General features: G+C 51.7%; 1 protein-coding gene across 1 annotated transcript in view; it reads right to left on the bottom strand.

Moving 5' to 3' along the window:
- Positions 1 to 19,656, bottom strand: part of LOC139596578 (hydrocephalus-inducing protein homolog) — a 63,716-nt gene that overhangs the window by 27,907 nt on the left and 16,153 nt on the right. The window contains exons 13-31 of the mRNA XM_071440984.1: positions 18,982 to 19,082; positions 17,603 to 17,738; positions 16,573 to 16,737; positions 13,471 to 13,709; positions 12,159 to 12,411; positions 11,450 to 11,593; positions 9,623 to 9,763; positions 8,818 to 9,134; positions 8,165 to 8,327; positions 7,580 to 7,681; positions 6,674 to 6,883; positions 5,685 to 5,813; positions 4,617 to 4,794; positions 3,915 to 4,150; positions 3,095 to 3,507; positions 2,005 to 2,141; positions 1,231 to 1,352; positions 952 to 1,143; positions 481 to 585 (exon numbers count right to left, since the gene is read on the bottom strand). Of these exons, the coding sequence (XP_071297085.1) occupies positions 481 to 585; positions 952 to 1,143; positions 1,231 to 1,352; positions 2,005 to 2,141; positions 3,095 to 3,507; positions 3,915 to 4,150; positions 4,617 to 4,794; positions 5,685 to 5,813; positions 6,674 to 6,883; positions 7,580 to 7,681; positions 8,165 to 8,327; positions 8,818 to 9,134; positions 9,623 to 9,763; positions 11,450 to 11,593; positions 12,159 to 12,411; positions 13,471 to 13,709; positions 16,573 to 16,737; positions 17,603 to 17,738; positions 18,982 to 19,082 (3,483 nt within the window). The remainder of the gene's footprint in view (positions 1 to 480; positions 586 to 951; positions 1,144 to 1,230; positions 1,353 to 2,004; positions 2,142 to 3,094; positions 3,508 to 3,914; positions 4,151 to 4,616; positions 4,795 to 5,684; positions 5,814 to 6,673; positions 6,884 to 7,579; positions 7,682 to 8,164; positions 8,328 to 8,817; positions 9,135 to 9,622; positions 9,764 to 11,449; positions 11,594 to 12,158; positions 12,412 to 13,470; positions 13,710 to 16,572; positions 16,738 to 17,602; positions 17,739 to 18,981; positions 19,083 to 19,656) is intronic.

The following is a 19,656-nucleotide window of genomic DNA, read 5'->3' as shown; positions in this document are numbered from 1 at the left end:
TGAATCCCCAGCTGCACAGGAATGTGCAGGCAGGCCAGAGCCCCAGGGACTGCTGGCAGCACCCCACTACAGGTGACCGTCCTGCTGTGCCCAGGAAGGTGGGTGGTGGCTGTTTGGTCTGTCAGTCCTGCAGCAGGATGAGCCATTCCAGGATTATCCTCTGTGAGTGGGCAGCTGCTCTGCACTGAGTGTCACAGCTGCAAATACAGCCAGGCAAGGGGGAGGCTGAGGGGAGTTGGGCACATCCCCCCCATGTGCCAAGAGGCAGCCTCAGAGCCCTGGTGCTCTCTGTGCAAGCTCCCTGTGGGCATTTCAAAGCACATCTCACACGAGTGCTCTGTGGGGTGAACTGAGCCACGCAGAGTATGGGGCTTGCAGAAAGCTCCCTGTGAAGGCAGAGCTCCTACCACACTCTCTGCACCAGGCCCTCATTTCCAGACAGCCCTGACAGCCTCCTGGGCTGACACCCGCCAGTCTCACCTCCTCCTCGGGTGTAAACTGGATTTGCAGATCCTGCCACTTTCCTGGATCAAGGGTTCCTTTGGAGGGCGTCACGTCAAAGGGACAGGGCTCCTGTTGATTCTTCTGGGCACAGAAAGCAATCATGTGAGGTCTCCTCGTGTTCTGAGACACTGACACGGAGCTGAGAGCACCCACAGCCAAACCAAGTGTGGGCCCCATAGCCTACAGCAGGAGGGAAGCCCTGGAGACAGGGCAGGCAGATAGGGAACTACTGTCCTCAGAGGAGGAAGAGGAATGGGTGAAGATGGCAGCAAAGCAAAGCATCAGCTAATGGAACAGGTTGAGGCAAACCAGCCTTGATCTAGACCCTCAGAACTTTCCTCAAACACACTGTAGACCCAAGTGCTCAGGCAGCCACAGGAGCAGAAAGAGCAAGAGTCACAAAGAAAACCCGACCAAGTTCCGTGTTCAATGTGGCCTGTGCTTTACCTTCAGAGCAGGCTTGTTGGAAGCAATGAACCATTTGCAGGGTACTCGGAACCAGTTGAAGAGTCGGATGGTCTCAACCTGGCACTGCCCAACAGGTATGTCAGAGAACTGCAGTCTGTTCTTGGTGAGGGTGAGTGACACTTCAGACACAGTGGCACGGATGCGGATGCTGTACATAGGGCCTTCTGTCACCTGGAGAAGGACAGAGGATTCAGCAGAGGGTGCGGGTGACATCTGCTGCTGTGCCCAGCCTGCTGCCTGCCCCAAGAGCTGTGGTACCTCTATGGGCAGCAGCACTTCCACGTCACCATATGGCTTGTGGGCACTTTCAAAGCGCACGTCAAAGTCCACGCTGTTGTTGGGGGGCAGGCAAATCATCTGGTCCAGGCCCACGCTGAAACCTTGAACAGATGAACACAAAGCAGCTGAGATACACACAAAACACAAAATGTGTACAAGCACGTTAAGGCCTTACAGGTGTCCTGGCTGAGAGGTCTGGCAAAAGCCCCACGCTGTGCTGTGACCTGGACAAAACTTAAGAGTGCACCTGAACACCCTTCAGAGACAGTGAGCCACTGTGTGATGGAAGGGCAGCCTTGCCTCAAGGCCTCTTTGCCTCAAGGCCTCTTTTGGAAACCTCTTTTGATCCACCAGAGGATCTCACAGGCTGCTTCCTCAATAAAGACTGAATACGAGTGCTGTGACAGTGTGAACTCCAAACAAAGCACTTCCAAAACACAGCAGACCCCACTGGTTGGCAAAACAAGCCCACAGAGTGCCCAAAGAAACTTGCTGCTCGTGGGAGCCAAGGGGGGAAGATGCTGAGAGGTGACCAGGGTGATGAGTCCATTGGCCCCTGCACTGAAGTGTTGGGGCAGTCGCAGGCAGGCCAGGTCCCTGGGCATGGCTGGCCAGGAGAGCTCTGCCTCTAAAGCTCCCAGCAGGGGCACTGAGAAGAAAAAGCTCAGAAACCTCCCCAGGTTCAGGGGCTTAAGCTAATCTGTCTGAGACACCTCCTTCAAGGCCACAGGAAGTGTCTCCAGCACTGCTTACCTGTGTCCTGCAGGACAGATACATCAACCTGGAAGGACACATGGATCTGCCCAGGGTTGGTGATCTTCAGAGAGTGTGTCTCAGTGTAACCCCTAAGGACAGGGCCCATGTCCAGGACATACTGGGGCAGCTCAACTCTGCAAGGAATAAGGACAGTCCTTAAACCACAGCCTGGCTACACATCCAAGTGGATGGAGGATACAAATACAGTGGCTATTTCTTTATTCACTGCTGTAAAAACTCAGCTCAAGCCCATGAAACCCTTAGCCTGACCACCTGGCAATGACTTTGGGAAGTCAGGAGGAGTGCAGGCCCTAGGTTTGATCAGCTACTAATGGTACCTGAAAATAAAATTAGTTTAAAATGGACACTGGCCACAGCTCGTCTGCCATGAAAAGCCAGGCTAGGTGAGTCCACTGGGCCTCCACTGCTCTCAGTGGAACTGCCTAGCCTGGTGTACAGCCTGAGCCTGAAATTGCTTTGGGGTCTAGGAATAAGGTTTGCCTGCACAGGAAATCTTCATTGCTCTGCAACCAGACCACATGAGCTGCTCTGCAGAGCATCTTCTTCCTGAATTGAAGCCTCCCGTGCTTGTGCTGCATCATGATGGTGCAAAGGGACAGGCCATGTCACCTGCCCTGCCACCCCACCAGGATTCAAACCATCTGATGTTGGGTTTTAAAGGGTTTGCTGACATGTGCAGCTCCCTTCTCCTTTTGTTCAGTGTCCCAGCTGCACAGCTGTTAGTTGGAAGCAAGACTTCAGCTGGGAGTTGTCTCCTTCAGAGCTAGGCAGCAGGGACAGAATCTATGCTGTCTGGAAGGGCCTGAAGGTCTGCACTGGGTCCCCCAGCTCTAGGGACAGAACCCCACAGCTGTGGGGAGCTGAGCAGTCCAAAGCTCAGCGTGGTGCTGGGGAAGGGAGGACACTCCACTGCTCACATGCAGCGTGTCACAGCCACCAGGACCAGACCCTTTCTGAAGTCCAGGCTGTTCCCAGCTCTGCAGAAACAGGGAGCTCTCAGGAGAAGGGGACATGGCTGGGTGTTCCCAAGGGGCACCTGGAGATGGGGATGGGAGTCCCTACTCACTTGGCAAGACTCTGGCACAGCTCCTTGTCAGGGAACCTGCTCTTCAGGGGATGGGTCGGAAGAATTTGCTGCAGCTCTACAAAAGGTTTCTCCATCAGCATCCTCATCATCTTTATCTGCACCTGAGAGTCTGACTGAAGAAAGGGAAGACAGTGGCTGGTTAGCAAAGGTCCTTCCCAAAGCCCAGCTTGCACCTGAGAAAGGATCCCACCCCACTCTGGTTGGGAGGGGGTGTGGGGTCCTCCTGTCTGGCTGCTCAGTGCCTGTGACACCTCCTGCTCTCTTAGCCAGGACCTCATCTCCAGGGAAGTAACTCCAGCATCTTTGCCTGCCCAGACACTGTCAGCAAAGCTGATCTGGCCAGGCAGACAGACAAGCCAGGAACCTTCCAGAGCTCCAGAGCTTCCACTTGCCTGCCCCCAGCCTGTACCAAGGCAGCTTGGACAGCAGCTGTCTTGAAAGGGAACTGGGACCAAGCTGGTGCCTCTTGGAGATGAGCACCTCCAGCACAGCCCCAGGGCACAATCAGGCAGCTGCTGTTAAGGGCTGTAAATCTGGCAGGGCTTGGGTTGGGAACAATGAACTCCCCAGCAATGACCTGCATCTCCCTCAAAGCACCATCAACTCCATCCCTGGAGCATGGCCTTCAGGATCTCTCCCTGGGCTAGCCAGGAAGCTGCTGCAGCCCCAGAAGAGACATGACCAGCGGGGCAGCCCTAGGGGCAATGCTGAGGTGACACAAGGTTGTCAGTGGGCAGGGAGGTCCCAAGTGTCATCAGGGCACCAGGAGCTGCTGTGGGCTGCAAGGGGCTCAGGTGACATGGAGAGGGTGGCCTGTGCCAAACGGGGCTGCAGCTGTTCTTACTACAGTGCCAGAGGCAAGCACGCTGGGCTGCAGGTCCTGACTCTTTGGGTTCTGAGTCTTCAAGGTCTGAGACTTCAAGGTCTCAATCTTTGGGCTCTGAGGCTTCTTCAGAACAACTGATTTATAGCTGGGATCGTATATTTGCCGGCGTTTTATGAGCCGTTTCAGTGTCTTCTCATATTTTTCATTTCCTGAAGAAAGAAAACATCCACAAAGAGAAGTGTGAGCAAAGTGCCAGTCCCATTGAAGCTGGGAAGTCCCTGCCTCCCAACACTGGTTTCTACCAGAAAGAAATCCCTCAAGCCATCTATGGAAAGTGGATGCTGCTGTTCCTCTCTGAATCTCATCCCCTGCAATGTCACACAGATCCAACCCTGCCAGAAGCCCTGCCAGCCTCTCTTACAGCTTTCCCAAGCCTTTCACTCTAGCCATCGTCCTTCAGGGATGAGGATGGCAGGCTCTGCAGGTTGGCTCCTGGGACAAAGTCCACATGGCATCCTCTGCTCAAGACTCATGAAGCAACCAGGGGGCTTGACTTGGTCTGGGAGTCCTGCAACCCTCCAGGCTCGGTGGAGGTTGGCATGAGCTGCCCTCAGGGCCTATGGTAGGGAACAAAACCAGAGGGGCCTTTCCTGAGGGCAGACAGGCAGTGCCCACCTCTGATGCTCCAGGGCAGGTCCAGACTGATCATGGGAAAGGATGCTTCTCCTTTCAGGCAGATATTTTCTGGTTGCTGGTCACCCACTTTAAGCTGGTAAGTCCTGCTGAAGGCTCCTGGTAATCCTGGCATGTAAGAGAATTTCAGCACTTGCGTCTCACCAGCTGCAAGGGAACCCTGCAGGGATGGGAGAAGAGGGAGGGAATGCATCAGAGTGTTTGATGAGGCATGGCTCAGGGGACAGACAGGCTGAGGAGACAGGCTCTCATCTAGAAGAAACCATCAGAACCACATCACCTTCATGATAAATATATTACAGTATTGGCTTTCAAAATTGTTAGAGCAGATACTATGTGTTTTATAATGATGACTTTTGTAAAAGAAGTTTTGCTAAAGTTTAGAGTTCTTTTAATGAGAATGTTATGTTGTGATACCAATGTTGGTGAAGAGTTGTTGCAATATTAACATTTAACCAATGAAGGAATGGAAACCTGTTGAATGTGTTGAAAAGTTACAAATGACCTGGACTAGGACAACTGCACTTGCTCCATCTGCCGAGCAGGAGCCGACACAGCGCCTCAGGGCTCTCGCGGTGACGCTCTGTCCCTGTCCTGTGTTACTCTCTCTGTTTCTCATTTTCTCTCTTTTCTGTCCCCCCTCTGGTCGGGACCATGCCATTTCTTTATCAACAAACAGTTTTCAGATACACTGCTTGCTGGGTTTGTGCCCTATTTTCCTCTGAGAAATCTATCAAAAAGAATTCTCCTCTGCTCCCCTTCCAGCAGGACAGGACAGTGACCCACGCACCTGTGCCTCCCGCCGGTGTCTGCCTCTGACAGCAGAGCCACCCACCAGCCAAGGCCGTGGGGGAGTCTGTCAGGAGAGCACTTGTTTGACCTTCTCTGGCCCCAGCAGAAATTGCTTACAGCCCTGTCTCTCTCATGGCTGGGTTTGGGGTTTTCCCCTCTGACTTTTTTCCCCCTTCCCCACCTCCACCCCTTTTTTCCCTTTAACACTCTCCTGGGCCACCTGACACAGGGCTGGGCTCAGTCACTTGTGCTACTTACAGTGGTGGGGTTGACCAGAAACACGCCAGGCAGATGCTTGTCTGCAGGGCTAGGCTTTAGCACCCACTTGAATTCAATCTTGCCACCGTTCACCAGGGTGACATCGCTGTGATGAATTTCATTAAACATCTGGAGAGAAGGCACAGGAGAGGGAAGTTACAGACCAGGCCTGCTGCTGGGAATCTCCTTCCTCCCTCCTGGGCTTGAAAGCAGACACATCATGGGAGCAGGGACCAGGGAGGAGATAGGGGCACTTGGGAACCTGGGGAACCCCCAGGCACAGGGCACCTGCACAGCACCAGGGAGCTCTGGCAGCACACAGAGCTGTGGTAACAACCATGTGAGGGCCAGCAATAAATGAACCAGGGCACACAGGCCCTCTGCCCTCTGAGGGGTCACCCACAGCCAGGAGAAACAGAGACAGCACTGAGGCATTCCAGGAGAAAAGGCACCTGCATGCAAGTATTGGCAAGCAACATAGATGCAACAAGGGAGTCACCCAGGGCAACACAGACAGGGCCAGCAGCTGGAAATATCTGTGGGCTTTTGACTGGAAAAGAGTGAAGTGGGGATTATTCTGGGACAGTCTCTCCAATGGTAGTGACTGGAAGCCCAACTTCTTCCCTTGATTATTGTGTGGATTAAGCAAGAGCTTTAGACAAGAGCATCTCCTTGGAGGTCAGGCTTTAGGTGTGGATCAGCAGAGAGATGTCTCAGGGACACACCCCTCAGAGCACCCCCACTGGGACCCTGCCTGCCCCAGGAGGCAGTGTTAGGTACCCTGAAAAAGAGGCATTCCCAGCATTGTGGAGAGGGTTGGAGATGGCCATTTTAGAGCAGCTTGGATGCCAGATGTGTCCCTCAAAGGTTGGGCTTCCAAGCCCCAGAGCCAACAAAGGGGCTGGGAAGGGAGCCCTGGAGCGAGGTGGGCAGGAACCTGCTGGCCGTGGTGCCAAGGCAAGGAGCTGTGCCAGGGATGTGTGTGGTACCTGTAAGCCACAGTTGATCTCCTGGGGCCTCACGAGGTAGCTGAAATGTGAGATCTCCCCGGTCACCAGCACCTCGTAGGTGGGGCCTCCCTCCACGTGGCACAGCGCCGTGACATCGGAGATGGTGTTGAGGTGGCCAGAGAAGGTGAAGGAGACCTGCTGGCTCTCACCTGGCTGCAGCACACCTGACATTGGCAGGATACTGAAAGCCTGGATGGAAGACAGGAGAGCTTGAGCTGTTGAGCATGGCAATGGATGCAGAAGAGCATCTTGGAGCAAAGTGCAGCTGTACCTGGAGGGGCCTATTCCCCAAACACTGCCAGAATCACCCTCATCTCATCCTGCATCCATGCCACTGACCAGTGCAGGGACCATGGGGAAAATCTTCTCCCACACTCACAGATCAATGCATTAATTAGTACATTACGTGAAAGTGAACTGGGATGTCTCCTGGCAGTAGAAATTCTCTCTGATGCACAACTTGCCTTTAAAAAGCATTTCTTACTGCTTTTAGAAAAGGAGGAGGCTCAGAGTGAGAGCTCTCGGAGCTGAGCGAAGGACTCCAGCCCAGCTCATCTGACTCCTGAGGCTCTTCCCCTCTCTCTGATTTAAATGCTGCTTTCTCAAGGTGCTACAGCAAAAGCTCCTGCAAAAGTTTCCTATGGACCACCTGAGGAGTTCCAGGGGGAGCAGTGCCCTCCATAGGTGCTGCAAAGTGTCCTTGGGCAGCCCTACAATGTGTCCTGCATGGCCTCTCCAACTACCAGTTGCTTCAGCAGCACTTTGTGATGGGCCTGCAGGGATGGGAGGCCCCTCTGTGGCCAATGCTGGGGCCACCAGTGGCACTGGGAGCTCCAGCCCTGCTTGCCACACTGACAATGGGCAGTGAGACAGATTCCCTCTTACCTCCTCCGCTTCGAGGGAAGTCTGCGGTTCGTCCACGGAGATGCTGATTCCCTCAAACCCTACTTGGAGGCGAGGGTATTCAGGAAGTTGATCTGATTGCACCTGAAAAAGAAGCCATTTTCTATGCTGGGAGGAAGAGACAGCCACTTTGCAAAGTCTCCGTTTGTAAGACAGCTCCAGGGCCAGCAGTGCAATAGCAGCTCTGGGTGAAAGCAGAGCCCTGCAAACAGGGAGTCTGGCTGCCTTGGGAAGAGGCTCCATGGAGATCAGGACTCATCCCAGCTTGCTCTGGGAAGGAAGCTGGAGGCCTTACCATGATGATGCAGATAAAAGCCTCATCTTTCATTGTGAAGGCAAAAAATCCCACACTCAGCACAGGTCTGTAGGACCTGAGTGAGCTTCTCCAAGGAAAACTCTCCTATTTCTCCCTCCCACACAGCCCACGTCCAGCCACTGGCCCTGCTGCCCAGCCCACTGTCAGGGCACAGGACAGCAGGGCAGCAAAAAGGGAGGTCAGCACGAGCATGACTTGGTGGTGGCAGGCTGAGGAGGCAACACAAGCAGTAGATGTACAAGAAAATCTACCTTGTTTCTTAAAGATTGGGTAAGATACTGCATTGTTCTCAGTATTCTGGCTGTGTCCTCGTTTCTCATCTTGAAGTGTCTCCATCGAGATGCTGGGTGATCCAAATAGGTTGCCTTCCCCTTTGGTGGTTGGGGTGTGAATTTAGGTGGGTAAAGCTCATCTCTGGAAAATAACATAATAGCAAACCCCAGTGCCCAACGGCAGTAACTCTGTAGCTCTACTAGCCCTGGTGCTAAGTGGCTCTTTCTCTGCTCTTGGGACATTCTGGGCATCCTCCAGCACAACGCAAGGGAGGAAGGCAAGGAGCAGAGAGCAGCTCCTGCAGAGAGGACCCATCCCAAAGCAGAGGGGCCAGAAGGGCCTTCAGCAGCACTGTGGGAGCTGGGACTAGGAGCCCTTCATCAAGGTGGAAATGGTCTCAGGTCACAGAGGTCTGAGAAAGCAGCTTTCACCCCAGCTTTCCTTCCCAGGGGAAACCACTGTGGGGGCTGTGCAGCACCAAAGTGGTGGAAAACCTATTCCCTGAGCATCCAGCCTGAGCACAGCTGCTCAGTGCCATTTGTCAGATGCCAGGCAAACAGCTTTGCTCTTGGCCAAGTACAAACAGGACACAGCAAGAAGAGCTTCAAGGGGAGGGCAAAGGTGCACATACCTAAACCTGGTCACCTCGCTGTCGGAACGGAATGACCAGCGGTACTGGACGGGCAGTGGGCTGCAGTTGGTCATCTCCAGGGAACGCACTTCTTCCGTGTCAGGCCTGATGAAGCCAAACTCCACAGAGCTGGGCTCCATTTGGAGATTTGGGAAGTGAACTTCTCCCTCAAGGCTGATACGCTCCACAAAAGGATGGCCCCTGACCATGTCTATCTTCAGAACCTTCTCTTTTTTCCAGCTCTTAAAATCCAGTTCATAAGCTGGGTCAAACACGATGTAGAGATGACAGGTCTCCCCTACACCCACTCTCACAGGCTGCAAGGAGATGAGCAGTAATTAATCACCTGTGGGATGATGTCCCAAGGTCTGACAGCATGAAACAGTAAATGCTCCAAGTGACCCCAGCACGGGCTTCTCAGTTCATGGTTCATCTCTCTCCAGCAGGGCTCTGGCTGCAGGCACCACAGTCCAGTCCAGGATCCCTCAGGCTCCCGTTTCTGTGCTCAGCCCCAGTACAAGGGGGTGGCTGCTGGAGAGCTGGCATGGCTTTCCAGGAGACACCTTCCCTGCATGGCTTGCCCAGACCCAGCTGCCTGCTCCCCTCTCCCTGTGCCTTAAAGCCAGGATGGATCTTCTCAATTCAGATAAGATTTTGATTCCTTCAGCAGCTCTGCTGATGCAGCTCAGACCAGCCCACTGCTGATGCTACAGAATAAACTTCTTGACTCAAGGAGCTCCCAACAGAAAGGCACCACCACATCCCTCCTCTTCAGACCCCACTGGAGGAGGCCAGGGCTGCTCACCTGGCCACCTGGGAGGGGCTGCAGCTTCTTATCACAGACCAGGAATGGCTGCTCCAAGTCCAGCATGAGGTCCAGTGGCAGCAGGCAGGTGTTTTTTAAAGACAAAGGCTGGTACTGCAGTGTCAGGACATCGCTGGGTTTCTATGGAAACAGGAGACAAGGAAAAACAGCCTCAACTAGAAACAGACCTCCTTCTGCTTCTGCTGCAGCTCACATTTTTCAGCCTCACGAGTGCATACATTTCTATTTACTCTTTCTATGTAAATAGAAGAGTATTTCCTTACTCTTCCTCTTCTTTGTTTCTACCCTTCCAGGAGGTATTTCTTGACAGCAGATGCTTTTCATGTTTAGAAACCACAGCATCCTCTGGAGGACAGGGAAAACTCCCAAGTACAGATGAGGGAATAGGCCCCTGAGAGGAGGTGGCTGCTTGACCAAGATCTAAAGCAGAAAGTGAATCCAGGCCATTTGTCTCCAGTTTTGTCTCTCTATTTGTTGTTCTCCTATTATAGAGTCCCATACTACTGTTATCATCAGATCTCTAAAGTCCATACCTCTTTGGCGTATTCTCATGGCTGCAGATCTTCACTGACTCCTTCTGCTGCATGCTGTTCTTTCTCAGTTCAGGGCTCCTCCAAGGCTCTCCCTGACTGGCTAACCCACCCCCTTTTATCCCAGTTCTCTTCATTGGTTACAGCTGCAGCCCAATTAAGGACATCACAGCTGCAGCCCATCAAGGGCAACCAGGACTTCTGGGGCAAAGCCTCTATACAGATATTTAAATACATTTCCTCTACTATATCTATTGGGCAGAACAGCACTAGAGGATCTTCACTCACATACAGTCATTTCTCACAACCTTCCTGGCTCTAGCAGCCTCAAAAAGCACTTTGTCTGCACCACGGGTCCTGCAGCCCCTGCTACAGGAACAAGGTGTCTGTGGTCTCAAAGCTCTGATCAGCCTGGGCTCTTCCTTCCTGTCTGAGCATTGTGCTGGGCTTCCTGCATGGTTTAGAGAACCCAGAGACTTTGGGAAACGACTTCTGCATGTACTGATACCAAACAGGTGCTGTGCTATAGTATGCAATAAATCAGTTTGTGTGTGTGGCATCGAGCAGAACCCAGGCAGAATCAGGGAGAGCTGAAAAGCTTCTCAATTACATCTGAACTGCCTGTTCCAGGGATTCTGTACTTCACTGGAAGCCTGGGAACCAGAGGAGAGGCCTGAAACTACAGAAACCAAATCATTAACCATCTTCTCTTTTTCAGACAACTTGCAGGAGGCAGAAAGATGATGCTGGAGTTGGGATCCAGAGACTAAAGGGCACCTGCTCTGCCTCAGTGTTATCATCACTGCAGTTGCAGGATGCCTGGGGGTCCTTTGAAGCAGAGGAGGCTTAGGGAAATGCACAGAGCTGATCCATATAGCTGTACCATCAAGCATCCATGCCAACAGCAGAGAAGGCACAGAGACACAGGAGATGTTGGGTTTTTCCTTGTCAGCCTGAGGAATTCACAGGAATCTCCAGTTTTCCCAGCTTCCCTGCAGCATCAGTGTACAGACATCACCGTGCCTTGGAGGGTCCTCAAAAGCCTCCCTTTACAGTGAGCACAGAAACTGGCATTTCTCTGGGGTGGCCACCATCTCCTTGGCACTGCAGCTGGAACTGCACTTTTGCTTTGGGGAAGTCAAATACCAGTCTCATCTCTAAAAGCATCTTCACTCACTTTACAAAGTGCCTCAGGAAGGGTAAAGAGGGGCTTTAACACAAGCACACACCCCCCTCAGCCATGCTGTTAAAATGCCAGCATGCAATCCAGACTTACCTTCTCCACATAGAAAGAGAATTGTCTGGCTGATACTTCTATAGAGGGGTGAATGAACTCACAGGTAATGATTGTTTCTATTATCCTCTCCATCTTGGGGGATGTCCCAATGATGGCTTCACAGAACACATAATCCTGCACCTCCTGCAAGCAAGAGTCACTTGTCACCAGTGCGTAGTGGCAGGGCACCCTGCAAATGCCCTGCATTGGCTCTGCACCCACCACGGGCCCTATTCCTGCCACAGTTACAGTCCCTGCCCCCTTTTCTTCCTGTGCTCAATTGTCTGTAACACTGCACCCCAAAAGCACAAAAGGCACTTGTGAGAAACCCCCTCCCTTGACATGGCTTTTGTTTTACTCCGTGCTCACCCCAGATAAACCACTCGGCACTTGTTTAGTTCACTTTCTTTTTGGACTCCTAGTCTAAGTGTAACTTATTTCTCTGCCCTTCTTTGCTGACTCAGCATGCAACACTGCTTGCCCCAAAAGAGTAATATTTCCATCCACCCCTGCTTTGGGATCAGCACTGGGTTTTGGTAGCTGTGGAATCACAATAAAGTCTCAGCTGCTCTGATGGTGGCCAGCAAGGAAAGCAACTGGTGCTGCCACAGAAACGAGTAGCCTTAAATCAGTTTTGTGAAGGCCCCTGCTCATTTCCCCAGGCAAATGTCAAGGGCCTGTGGAACAAGCCCAGAGGAGGGGATCTCACCTGTGGGATGCGGGAGAAGCCTCGCAGCACCATGTCCTCAGACTGGCCTGGCTGCAGGCCCATCCTCGGTGACTTCATCCCAAACGCAGGCTTGGAACGTTTGGGGCGCTGGGAATCATCCTGGAGACTACAGAGGGTTGAGACACTCTGGCCCCCCTCCTCAGGTGGGCTGTAGCATTCCGCACTCCAGAAGAGCTGATGGTAACGGCGGCCCTTGTTTGTTACTTTGAACTGACGAAGACAGGGCACGAGGCTGGAATGGAAGGCAGGATGGAAAAGAGTATGAGAGTAGCTATTTCCCTGATCATCAGATTGCTCCCAGTGAGCAACCTGAGGTGTTAATTGCTTAGAGACTGTCTTCATTTCCAGCTCTTAATGTGGACCAGAAGTGGTGTCTGATAAGGTGCCCTTTTGATGTCATTATTGCAAAGAGAAATATGTTTATAATGGTAATGTAACATTTTCCAGGTGAGGCTAACAGGACGTGGTGTTTTCCCCCAAAATGTTTGTTCTGGGGTGATTCATACTGTTGCTGTATTTTGTATTAATCTGTGCCCAAAGCTGAAACTGAATCTTTGAGATGCTGCCCTTGGGGACCTTGTGTGTGGGGGTAGGATTGCAGGCATTCCTAAAAGCCGGCTCAGAGGCAGTTTCTGGATGATCCCAGCAAGCTGGTAAAAATCATCTGCCTGCTCCAGGAGAGGAAACCAGGGGAGCAGAGCCTCTCTCATTCGTATCAGCCTTGGCTCTGCACTGGTAGCCATTTGTAGAAATTTCATTTTGCAATTAGAAACTGTTTGGAAGTGAACTTTGCAAACTCTGCTGGCAACTCTGCCTCTGGAACTGCTCTGTGGGCTCCTGCCTTCCTGGTGGGGGTTGTCACCCTCCTGTCTCTTTGTTCCCAGGGCCCCTGCTTGCCTGGGAGGTGCCATTGGGAAAGGGCAAGGGCAAGGGCAAGAGAAAGGATCTTCCCTTGGTGCCTCAGCCACATGGAGGGACTGCCTCATCTGGGCACCATTTCAGGAACCTTTAGTTCTGGGGCAGCCTGTGAGATCATTACTCCATCAAGTGAGGACATCAATGTATTAGAACTACAGACAGTTTGTGGCAATTTAGCAACTGGTTTCCCTTTCAGTGGCTTTTGAGGGTGTCTAACAACTCTCAAGTGCCCATCACATGTTTGTAAAGGAATCTCTGCCTTTAGGGAAGGAGTCAGGGCTTTGAACACTGAAGAAGATCTTGCCTGAAGGACTACAGAAAAACTGCTCCTTGTTGAGACAGGAGGAGAGGTGGGAGTGGAGAGATCTCCTACCTGAATTGGTATCCCAAGTTGAGCTCTGGGGCAAATGGTTTGTCTATGACAATTGTGGTGCCAATGCCGAAAGCCTGAAGAAAGACGGTGCTCCAAAGGCTGTTCCCAATGAACAGCTGGACAGTGTCATCAAAACCCACAGTGTCATCCAGGGTTGCTGTGACAGTCACAGGAACCTCACCCCTAGCAGGGATCGCTCCTTCACTGGGTTCAATAACAAAGCAGTAGGATTTGGAAGCCTGTAAGACAAGCATAATATGCATTTAGGATGGAAACCACACACCCTGGTGTCTTGTGGGATATAAGAAAAGGAAAGACTAAAGAGGGGAGGATAAAAATCCTGAAGGCTTAATCTCCCTAAAGTTAAGCTACAGTACTGGGCAACAGCAGAGCTCATACAACCTGTATTTTCCCCTCCTTTAAGGGACTCAGCCAATTAACCCCGTTTTGCCCAACCCAAGGGATGCTTATCCTCAGGAGAGTGTTCCTTCCCCAGTCTTTCTCTGCACTGTGGGCCAAGGAAAGCTGCTTTCTCTCTCCTGGCCTCTCACGAAGGCTCAAGGCCAGAGGAAGGCAGGACTGCTCAAATCCCACTGCAGAAACCACATGGCTGGAGGACACTGCTGAGAGCCTGAAGAATGTCTCTGCAAAACCAGGTAAGCAAAACCCCAACACCAAACTAATCTTTCCCAAGGGGCCATCAGTGCTTCTCAACATCCCCTAAAGGACTGAAGCCCTCACTCCCCACCAATCATCAGCTGTAGAGAGGTGCCCCAGTGCCCTCTGCCTAAAGAAAAGTCACCTCCAAATGCTTATAGCAGAGCAGGAAAGCAGGAAGCAGAAAGAAAACTGGACAACATGTGCTCTGTGGGCATGGCCCACTCTTCCCAAGAACTCTTGTCATCTGCTTTCTCATGGACTTCACAGACTGGCCAAGAGAGCTGGAGGCTGCCCAAAGGAGGGAGGAAAGGCCTTGCACCAGCACAGCTGTGCAGACACAGCTCTGCAGGTCTGGCCCTGGCAGGAGCACATGAAACCCAACCTTTACACACCATGAGCACCCAGCCAAGGTGCATTGCTCCCTGCAGAGGCTGAAAGCAGAACTCCATTGTGGAGTCAGGGAAAGCTGCCCTGGAAAAAACCCTCGCTTTAGAATAACATTTATCTCCCAAACAGCTGGAAAAGCAGCAAGAGGAAAAGTCACACCCCTCCTCCTTGGCCCAGGAGGCTGTGGCTGGACTCTCCCACATGGCCTGATGCTTTATCCACAGACACAGCCAAGTCCATGGTATCAGGTTTTAACCAGCTCCACAAGTTCAACACAGCCAGCATGAAGTAGAAGAAACCTCAAGCCCCTCACAGATCTCCCCCTCCAGCAGACATCCCAGCCAGCCCCAGGCCCAGCCTACAAGCCCTTCCTGGCTGCACCAGCCCTGCTCCCCCTGCCAGGGGAGCAGCCCCAGCTCCTTCTGCCCTATGCAGCCCCCACATATTAAACAGCCTTTCTCTGCAGCTGCTCCCCAAAGATGCTCTTCAATAGCACAGAGATCACAGGCTGGGGGGTGCACAACCCCCACCTTTGTCTTTGTGTGGACTGCCCAGCTGGCTTGACCCCCAGGAGGTGTGAAAATTGCCTCCCCACCAGCAGTCTGAGGACACACCTCACACCCTGCTCTCTACTATTAACAGCAGTTTGGCACAAAGCAAATGTAGATGGGACAGGGAAACCACAGTGAAATCCATGCTCTGGGGAGCAAAGGACCACAGGTTTCTCTTGATCTCGGAGCTCCAAAATGTGACACACACAGCTAAAGACAAAAGATAAAATTAAGGGAGAACTTGTCAACGCAACCCAGATTAATTGCTGCTCCAACATCTCTGCACCTGACCTCACTGAGGGGTGCCCCAGCTAAAACCACTCCAGAGCCAGGTTCCTCTTGCCTCGCTCAGAGGGAATATTGGAGTATCTTGCCTCCTCTCACACAGGGCAATATGGAAATCTTGCTTTTAAAAGCCAAGTCATGGCTGCTACTGACCAGTCCATTTCCCTGGAAAACAGCCCCACAGATACTTACCATTTCTATGCTGAAGTCTACAGGGACAAGACCTTTGTTGAAGAGGGTAAAGCTTTGTGAAGCAGGCTGTAGAGCTGGGATCCTGCCAAACTCTAACACAGTTGGACTTGGGTAGATTTCTGCCAGCCGTCCAGAGCTCCGTAATTCTACTCCCTGTTCCAGGAAGCAGGCAAGAAAGATTAAAAACCACTCAAAACAAACCACAACAGGGAAACCTAAAAAAGCTTAAACAGCTCAACCCTGCTCAAGTTATTGCTTTAGGGACAGCTACCACACTCCAGCTGAAATGCTGGGCTTTTGGGAAAAAAGGAAAAGAAAATTACATGTTCACCTCCAAATTTAAAAGGATTAAGGTAAGAGAACCTTTCAAACTACAAATTATTGGCCCAAAGGTAAAAGCTTTGCAAGAAATCTCTAGTTAAGACCAGGCTGACAGTTAAACAACTGGTTATTCTGGTAGGGAGAAACCCTCCTTTTTAAGGTAAGCAGCCTGATAGTTGAAAGCAACTGTTTTGTCAAACTTCAAGCTCCCTGGCACAGCCTGCATTGCCTGTCCTTCCTGTTCACTGATTTACATGCAGTGCCACAATGGCCCAGGTTCAGATGTTTGGTGCCATCCAGGGAATTTGGCATCATCATTTCATTATGTTTTAATCTAAGTTTAAATCCTTGCAACCAGTCTTCAAATGCCAGCTTTCCTTTCTTTTACACAAAGCTCAAGGTTCCCAGAAGTCTTCTGACATCTTCTTTTGTGCTCAGAGAGATGACATTTGAAAACAGATGTTTCCAAAGTTAACAGCATTTTAAAGCTTAATTAACTAAAACTCCCCTCAATTCCAGCTTAGATGAACTACCTTCTGCGTCAGACACTGAGATCCCCACCTATGAGGCATGGGCTGTTTGTGCCACCCATCCCTGCTGTCCTTCTCCCCAGCAGCCTGTGCCTGTTTTCCCTGGAAGAATCCCTGTCCCTGTGCACCCTGCCAGGAGCAGTTGCACACAGGCTCACATCTCCCCTTGCACTCACCCGTGGGTTTCTCTCATCCCCGAACACGCCAACGAGAATCTTGGTGCGATGCTCGCCCAGCGTCTGCACTTCGATGATAACTGGGATCTCTGCAGTGCCGTAAGGCTGCACAATCCCACAGGGCTTGGGGCTGGAGTAGAGCACGGGAGAGTCGTCCTTGCGTTTCTGGAAGGGACAGAATGAAATGCAGCTTCAGAGGGACCTCTGAAGAAACTTTAGACTTCTCAACATCCACTGCAACAGCAACTTACACACACGTTTAAAACTCCCCAGGACAAAGGTAAAGGCACAAACGAGCTGCAAGAATTGTAGGCTTAGCACTCCCAGGGGATCCTGCAAGGAGGCTGCCAGCACAGGCACTGGTGTCTGTGGATGCAGCAGCTTTTCACAACCCTCTAAGTGTAAATGGCTGGTTTTCTCCTGGGGCCCTTTGGGTCCCGTCCCACTAGCTCTGGACCCTGGCCCCTTGCAGCCTTTACAAGCACAAAAGCAGAAGACAGAGGTGCTCTCCTCTCGGGACCAAAGCCTTATTTTTATTCCTGGATAGGAGTCACCTCAGGATTCAGGCAACGTCCCAGGAAAAGAGACTGGGGTCTCCTGCCAGGAGATTTAAGCTTACAGGAATGGGGGCAAAGGAAGGGGTCCACAGCCTATGGGATACAAGTGAGGGAGGGGTGAGAGAAGGAATAAACCAGGCACAAACCATTACCACTGGGGCTTTTGTGGGGAAAAGGGAAATTGGACAGACCATGTACCAAGCACCCAGTGCAAAAAACAACTAAATAAACTATTTAGTGCAATACAAACCTCTAAGATCTCCCACAAGAAAACACCCTGAAGACTAGACTAGAACATAAACTGTTTCCTCAGGAGGTTAAACTGCATCCTAAGGTTTACATTCAGGTAGGATCCTTTTCTCAGCAGATCTTTAAGACTAAATAGAAACCAGCAAGGTCTTATCCAAACCCTTTTTTCCACTAATAGTCTCCCCAATAATATTTGACAGGAGGAGGTGGACGTGATGCCAAACCTGGGGAATAAGCCCATAGCAGCCAGGAAGGTTGCTGAGGTTCCTGATGACGAGCTTCCTCTCGTACGGCACTTTCAGGTGGCACTCATGGTACAGAAGGATTTGGGGGTACACATGCAGCTCTGGAACAAGACATCTGGGCAAAGAGATGACCCCAAGGGAATCAGAGATACTGAGAGAATGGAGAACATTTACCCCCAAAGATTGTGAAATGGAGCAGAACATGTTGGTCACTGTCAAATGGGCATTGAACAGCCCTACAGTGATAAATTGCCTTCTACCTCTTCCCACTCCAACATGTCTTATCAAGGAGGGGCAAACCCTGAGAGGCAGCACCCACAGGCTGCCAAGTGCCCCAGGCAGAGCACTTTGTGCCACAGCTGCCTCAGCACCTGCTTTACCCAAGAAGGCTTGACAGGACTCCTGGAACAGTCCCAGTGACCCACGAGCTCTGGGGGAGCCATCCCAACAAGGATCAGTGCTCACTAAGGCTCAAGGAACACACAACCCTAGTGTCTCATAAAAATGACTCCCTTCTCTCCCATGGTGCTGTTGCCCTGCCTGAGAACTCAGCTGCTGGCCCCAGCCTTGGAGGGCATGAGACAGCAGCTGCCCCACAGAGTGGCTGATCAGCCACCCCCTCCCAGGCCCTGCAGCTCCCTGGCTCCTTCACTGCACAGCTCCAGGCACTGACTGGCCCCAGCTCCATTTGCTTGACAAAATGGCAGCCCAGGCACTGCCTGGATGGCTCTGCCTGGGAGAGGGAACAGCACCAGGGAGCTGCATCCCTCTGGCATCACACTGACACCCACAGCAGCACAGCAGGGTGGAATTCTGCTGCAGCAAGAACGACTTTTGGTTTAAGTCTGAGAACATTAAAGCTCAAAATGGGAAGCACAGGGAAGGAGAAAAACTGGAGCTGACCTGCCACATCAAGGCTGCTTTCCCCTCATAAGACCTTGCCCTCCCCACTCTTGCTGGGAGCCACTTTCCCCTGTCATGTGCCCTCATGGACAGAACCAGACCCTGACTCTCAGCAGGCTGCCTGGTGTGTCCCAAACCAATGCAGGGTGGTCACAACCAGCACAACTCCATCTCTTGCAGGAAGAAGGAGAGGAGGCCCTTGGGAAATTTGTTCCACCTCAAGCACCAAAACCCAGGCCAATCAATGATATCATTGCTGGTCCCTTTAGAAAAGGGCCCAGGACCGTGCTGGGCTGTGAGCAGGGGCTTTTCACCACAGGCTGCTGTCCAAGCACTGCTGTTCTCATGTCCAGCTAGCACAACATGAGGCCATTAAGCAGCTCTTCTCCTTGGCAGCTGCAGCCAGCAAAGCCTGTGCAAGGCAGTCCCTGGGGGAGGCCAGGAAGGGCTGGTACCTGGCCTTGATGACCACTGATGCCACTTCCTTAGCAATACCCTCCAGGTCCACCAGCAATCTCCGTTTGAATCTCATCACAGTGTTGGAACACAGGGTCACCTGGTAGAAAAAAGAACAGTAAATTCTTCCTTACAAAAGCTCATTACCCACATGTGACATCCTCCAGTTCTTGAGGAAGGATTTGGCTTTAATTCTTCTGCTGGTCCATGTGTAGAGCACAGTCTCAGAGTAACAAAAGCCTTCTGGCAATACCAGATTTGTTGAACACACCTTGCTATCACAGCATTGGTCAGCTTCATTAAAACATTAGACTAAAGCTCTACACACCACTGTATTCAAATTAAGGGGCCAATTTCTCATCTGACTACAATGACATAAATGCAGAGGAAATCTGACTTGAACACAATGAGTTCAGCTTTACAGCAGAAGGCTGAGGGCAAAGTGTGGCCCAGCAGGTGCTGGGCAGTTCATGGCTGCAGAGTGTTTTGTCTCCACTGGAGATCCCTGCAGTGAACACAAATTTTTCTGCTCCCCAGGAGAGGAGAAATGAGACCAAGAAGAAAAGCTAACTGCTTTATACAATGACATCTCTCTAACAACCACCTTCTGCCTTCATCCTTGCTCTGCCCACTTGCAATCAAAGAAATTGCTCTCAAAAACACAAGAATGGCTT

The sequence above is a fragment of the Agelaius tricolor genome, unplaced genomic scaffold, assembly GCF_023055355.1.
Source record: "Agelaius tricolor isolate 1412-34295 unplaced genomic scaffold, bAgeTri1.0.p SCAF_15, whole genome shotgun sequence".
NCBI classification, from domain to species: domain Eukaryota; kingdom Metazoa; phylum Chordata; class Aves; order Passeriformes; family Icteridae; genus Agelaius; species Agelaius tricolor.
The sequence above is the reverse complement of the archived record's forward strand: the minus strand, read 5'-3'. Positions and strand labels throughout refer to the sequence as shown.